We start from the raw sequence: 6,712 nt of genomic DNA, 5'->3' as shown, positions 1-6,712 counted from the left end.
TGTGTGTGTATATATGTATATATATATGTGTATATATGTATATATATATATGTATATATATGTGTATATATATATATATATATATGTATATAAATATATATATATATATATACGTATATGTATATTTAAGACACTCTAAATTGTCCCCGTCATACTGAAATGAAAGAAAGTATTTTTGTACGTTCTTTTGGCAGCTTTTTTCTCAGTGTTCAAACCTGGAAGACCAGAAATTTCAGAAATTCATTGTTTCTTGTCATTTTAAAGATTTACATTAATTAATGATATCATAGCCAAGTGATTTTGGCCTAATTGAAACTTTTCCAAATGTGGTGTTTATTTTGGTTGTCTGGAATTCTGATTATGGTTTTGTCTGGCTTCATAACAATGTACATTATTTGTAAATTGCCGCCATGTATCAGTGATATTTATAAGATTTTTTATTACATAATAGGTGAACATTATATATTCAATATCAGGGTATTTAGATTATGATATCAGTATATAATAATATGGCAAATCCTGGAAAGAATTTTCCATGTGCATAAAATATGCTTCAAACTAGATGGAATCGTTACAAATTGATAGTCCAGAAATAATATTTGATTAGTTGGATTATATAGAAAATAACATGTTTGTGCACTTCCATAATAAATGCTATTTCGGGGCATAGACGCTGACTGAAGTCTTGTTTTCGTTATATCAGTGTCATTTTATTGGTAACATTTCACCATATTATCATTTGGAATAAATGCTCATTAAACGAGTATGCATGTGTCACGTGTTATATCCTCCAATTATGATTTTCTATCAAAATAAACTTTAAACGAAACAGTACTGACTTCTAATATGTTATTCAAACAAAAGTGTATAGTAGGCAGACATAAATTCCTCCAAGGATGTCCTTTTCAAATTATTTTTACCACCCTACATGCTTTAGAGATAACAAATAGCAGTGATTGACACGTCTTCATAGAAAGAATATCTAAAAAAATACTGAAATCATAGACCTATCAGCATAAATAAAATTAAGCCTGACTTGACTCCCAAATACAATACTGTATTTGTAAACGGTTGATCCAACTTTTTCTCAAAAGTTTGTTAACATTTGTACATGTACATTATACATCAAACAGTTTGTATTTTCCAAGAATGATTTATATAATCTCACTTTTCCTTTCTCACTTTGCCTTCTTACCATACCAATTAAGTTTAAACAAATTATTTTAGAAGTAGTACTGTAGGTAAACATGCTTGTGGTAGGTGTAACAAAAATTCTTTCATATTTCAAACCAAGTACAATCACCATTTACAGGATGGACTTACTGTATGTGACTTCCAATAAACTAATACTTGGTTTCTATATAATACTGTAGCTACATGCTATCACCAACAGCTTTCGGTGATGCTGATTGGTCGGTAGTAATCACGAAGCCTTCCCAATTGCGTCTAGAAAACCAGGCTTTAGGCTTATGAAGAGGTTGTAGGGAGTAGTGGTGTCTTTATTTTGTATTTTCTATCCTTACCCTACCCTACCGTAATTTTCAATATGTACCCTGACATTCCATTAACACTTACCGCATACCTGTCTCTTATACACATCTAGATGTGTATAAGAGACAGTACCATAGCCAAGTGATTTTGGCCTAATTGAAACTTTTTCAAATGTGGTGTTTATCATGTGGTGTTTATTTTGGTTGTCTGGAATTCTGATTATGGTTTTGTCTGGCTTCATAACAATGTACATTTTGTAAATTGTCGCTATATATCAGTGATATTTATAAGATTTTTTATTACATAGTAGGTGAACATTATATATTCAATATCAGGGTATTTAGATTATGATATCAGTATATAATAATATGGCAAATCCTGAAAAGAATTTTCCATGTGCATAAAATATGCTTAAAATTAGATGGAATCGTTACAAATTGATAGTCCAGAAATAATATTTGATTAGTTGGATTATATAGAAAATAACATGTTTGTGCACTTCCATAATAAATGCTATTTCGGGGCATAGTCGCTGACTGAAGTCTTGTTTTCGTTATATCAGTGTCATTTTATTGGTAACATTTCACCATATTATCATTTGGAATAAATGCTCATTAAACGAGTATGCATGTGTCACGTCACGTATTATATCCTCCAATTATGATTTTCTATCAAAATAAACTTTAAACGAAACTGTACTGACTTCTAATATGTTATTCAAACAAAAGCGTAGGCAGACATAAATTCCTCCAAGGATGTCCTTTTAAAATTATTTTTTACCAACCTACATGCTTTGAAGATAGCAAATAGCAGCGATTGACACGTCTTCATAGAAAGAATATCTAAAAAAAATACTGAAAACATAGCCCTATCAGTATAAATAAAATTAGCCTGACTTGACTCCCAAATACAATACTGTATTTGTAAACGGTTGATGGTAGACAATATTTTGAAAATGTTAGGCCTAGGCCAACTTGTTTTACTGTTATTACAATAACGCCACGGCTATTATTTATGCACAATCTCACGTGCATTTCGCCATATACAGAACCTCTCAATCGTTTTCCGAAAAAATACATCAATAGCTGGATTATTGTCGACACCGATTGATCGAAACCGTAATATTTTCATTAACTTTCACTTACAAACGGCATAGATATTTCAGTTCATTTACTCAACACAAAACGAAGTGTACTAGATCTCGAAGCGTTTTTTCAGTTCCAATCTTATTAGAGCCAATAACTCAATTGAGAACATAACAATGTAAATTTCCTTAAACGCCTTCCTGTCGATTTTGTTCCGTCTGCACTATCAATTACTACATAATTCAAAAACTAACTCAATAAAACCGCAATCATATAGAAGTATTAAAAGTTAATCGTGCACATTATATTCCACTACTGTAAAAGCAAAAATAAAGTACTAACAAAATAGACGTAGTTTTTTGAATGCCTGAATGTATTTGTCAGTCTAATACACTATACAATTCTTAGACACGTATAGGTTTTTCATGTATTAGATTATCACTTTTATTAAGAACACGGCAGAGGATTACCTGCATACCTTACTTATGCCTGTTCAGACTATCACATTTTATTCGGCAAAAACACGCGACATGCCTAAATACGGTAGTGATGACATCACATCATGACCATATATAGGCACATCATGACTATATATGGACATACAACAGCTTTTTGTCAAAGAAAATTTGATAATCTGGATGGAGCCTTAGATCAGAGTTTTCCGAATTAAGAAATCTCAAAGTTTAGCTAGCAAATAATTAAAGTGATGTCACAGTAAAAGTAAGAAAATGTTTTCAATATTTGGATGGATGGATTTATCAGTGTAAACATCAAGAACCCACGAAAGTATGAAAAGGGAGACAATCCCCTACTCTTTTTTGCCAGAGTGTACTGTACTGTGTTCTTTAACATACGAATGGGCCATAATACACACAGGACCAATGGCTTAAACGTCTCATCCGAAATACGGTGCGTTATTGTAACTTGCAACTTGCAATTCAGCCATGCAGCTGAAACACAAGCAGAGCAGCGATGGGAATTGAGGCAGGGACCTAGAGATCTCCCGGTTCAGCGCGCACACAGTGGCTACCACCAGTTTAGCTGAATGCACATGTTAACAGCTTAATGTTTTCATTTAAGGTTTGAGTGTCTATCTGAAAATAAAATAAAGCATTTCAGTACCAAAAAAAAGAAAGAAATAGAGACAAGTTTTAGGTGCACATTTATTAATTTATTCACTTTACCCCGATTAAATCACAAGCACAAAGACACAAGCTGTTACACATGCGAGTATCATTATAATGTAATATCATATAGCAAAGCTAGTCACTACAAGTTACATGCAAATGCAGATTAATTTTATAACTTTCTCCAATATAAAGAAGGCTGACTTCATTTATAAAATTGATATATTTTTAAGCTTTAATGAACGTTTAAGACACCGAATTTCTTCTTAGTGTGATGGAATTTATTTATTGTATTGGAATTCCACAAACTTTTGTTAACTTTATACTTTCAAACAATTATTTCTATGGAGTTTAACAGAAGTTATTACAATAAAAAGTTTCAAACACACCAACACATTATTTTTCTCCAAAACCAAAACACACATTCTTCAATACTGACTCTAAATATTCCATAGTATTAATTGTATTATATATAACTAATATTTAGAATATTTTTAAAATTTACTACACAGTACAGTACTTCAAAAACATCTTACAAAGCCAAAGTTACGAGTAAAGGATGCCACAAAAAGTTGAACTATTCAACATTTTGAGTAACATAGGATGCGGGATAACAACGCAGCCGAAACAAATAAGGGCGTGTCCGTCATTAGAAACTTATGCATTCATTGGCTTAACCTGGTAAAGTATTCACGAAATAGACTAATAAATTACATTGTCAAAACACTGAAATATATGGATGGTGTCCAATGGGGTAAAGTTTTCTACCTGCTATTAATTTTGGTGAACCACTGCAAAAGGTCTTGGTGTAACATATATGTTAACAAATGTCAATAAATGATACAGTAATGAAAATCAACAAATTACATATTATAATTATGTAATAATTATTATATTATGCATTATCAATAGGTGTAAAGCTAAAATAAAAAACTGTAAAGATGGTGATAATAAACATTTCTAAATTCCTATTTTTCAAATCAATCAATTTCCTATGTATTATTTTTTAAAAATCAACAAAAACTTTAATAATCAATCAATTGATTAATCAACTAATAACAAAATTGTGTAATACTTAAAACTACAAGCTTCACATTAATTTGTGTTTGAGTGCAATGAACTCTTAAATTAAATCGGGGTAAAAAATGTGGTTAAACTGATGCAGGTGCGGTATGCTGGAACACATCCTGGGTGTAACGTACATAGTCGAAAGCGTTTGGTATCTCGCGCCCCTTACTGTCGCAATATGGTGACATACTGTTGATGCAGTAGTTTGCGAGGTCGGTTGGTAGGTTCTGCAAGAGGACAAGAAGGAAAATTAAACGAATGCTGTATATCAGTGTTTATCACTACAGAAAGTATTTGTCCACACCAAAATAACTAACATGTGATTTATTGTTGCATACTATGTAAATCCTTGAGAAAAAAGTGTGTCCTAATGGGAAAATTTAAGAGAATATAACTATACCAACTAGGCTTCATTTTGAACAGTAATTGCAGGATTTTGGGTTTGAATCCAACTTTTTCTCAAAAGTTTATTAACATTTGTACATGTACATTATACATCAAACAGTTTGTATTTTCCAAGAATGATTTATATAATCTCACTTTTCCTTTCTCACTTTGCCTTCTTACCATACCAATTAAGTTTAAACAAATAACTTTAGAAGTAGTACTGTAGGTAAACATGCTTGTGGTAGGTGTAACAAAAATTCTTTCATATTTCAAACCAAGTACAATCACCATTTACAGGATGGACTTACTGTATGTGATTTCCAATAAAGTAATACTTGGTTTCTATATAATACTGTAGTTACACGCTATCACCAACAGCTTTGGGTGATGCTGATTGGTCGGTAGTAATCAGGAAGCCCTCCCAATTGCGTCTAGAAAACCAGGCTTTAGGCTTATTAAGAGGTTGTAGGGAGTAGTGCTGTTTTTATTTTGTATTTTCTATCCTTACCCTACCCTACCGTAATTTTCAATATGTACCCTGACATTCCATTAACACTTACCGCATACAGCTCTTGTTTGGTGACGTATGGTTTGCCTTCTGCACTCAGCAAACTGAACGCTTTTTCGATATCATCCTTGGATTGTACATTTTCAGTTTCTCTACTAATCATAAATGCCATGTACTCTTGCAAAGAAACTTGTCCATCCCTACAAAAATGTAAATTAAAACATTTGTGACAACTATTTAGAACAATTATCATTATTATTACTGCCTAAATTTAGTTTTCAAATTGAATCTCAATAGACAAGTTTAGCAAAATATATGTTTTCAGTACAAAGAAGTTACTACTGTATACAATTAATGTATAAAATGCATTTTCCATTAAAATTCTGTCTACGTACCTGTTTGGATCAACACTATCCAGAATAGCTTGGAATTCTGGGTCGTCTTGACCTTCTTCCACCATTGGAAGGTCATAACCAAGGGAGCGCAGGCAAGATTTGAACTCATGATGGTCGAGACGTCCAGTCTTGTCTTTGTCGAAATGCCTAAACGAAAGAAAGTCATACAACAGTCCCTTTAAAAACAAAATACTCAACTACCATTTGTTTAAAGATTAAACTGCAATATCATTTTAAATTTAAAAATATTTGTTACTTCAAAGATTTCCATATCAATTTATTTATTATTCAAGAGAAAAAAGAAACATAAATTTTTTTTAATTATTTTTATTAACAATCTATCATTTAATACATTATTACTAGTATTACCAGTGTTTTCATTACTAAAGTTGATATTATTTTTTAGTTAATATATAGGTTGAACAGATGAAATTATTAATCTTATAATTAGTATTATCATTATAACCATTATTTTGTCTTAATCATAATCATTTAACTTACTTGAACATCATGCTGAACTCCTTCAATGAATCTTCACTCACACCAGTTGTGTTACTGAGAAGAAAAATCACATAAATGAAATCAGTTAAGGAAAGTCAATCTTTGTTATGTAAAAGAAAGAGGATCTGTAATAAACCCATATAATGTTAT

At 31.4% G+C, this 6,712-nt stretch overlaps 1 protein-coding gene across 4 annotated transcripts in view; it reads right to left on the bottom strand.

The window, feature by feature from the left end:
* Positions 1-3,725: 3,725 nt before the first annotated feature.
* Positions 3,726-6,712, bottom strand: part of LOC117115233 (spectrin alpha chain, non-erythrocytic 1-like) — a 45,693-nt gene continuing 42,706 nt past the window's right edge. For all 4 annotated transcript variants that reach the window (XM_033258945.1, XM_033258946.1, XM_033258947.1 and 1 more), the window contains 4 exons: positions 6,563-6,616; positions 6,062-6,208; positions 5,719-5,866; positions 3,726-4,998 (listed from right to left, as the gene is read on the bottom strand). In XM_033258945.1, the coding sequence (XP_033114836.1) occupies positions 4,855-4,998; positions 5,719-5,866; positions 6,062-6,208; positions 6,563-6,616 (493 nt within the window). In that variant the 3' untranslated portion in view covers positions 3,726-4,854. The remainder of the gene's footprint in view (positions 4,999-5,718; positions 5,867-6,061; positions 6,209-6,562; positions 6,617-6,712) is intronic.

This window comes from Anneissia japonica, unplaced genomic scaffold (genome assembly GCF_011630105.1).
Source record: "Anneissia japonica isolate Jap-2015-1 unplaced genomic scaffold, ASM1163010v1 scaffold288291_len444093_cov181, whole genome shotgun sequence".
NCBI lineage: Eukaryota > Metazoa > Echinodermata > Crinoidea > Comatulida > Comatulidae > Anneissia > Anneissia japonica.
Note: the sequence above shows the minus strand (reverse complement) of the source record. Positions and strands in the feature narration are given on the sequence as shown.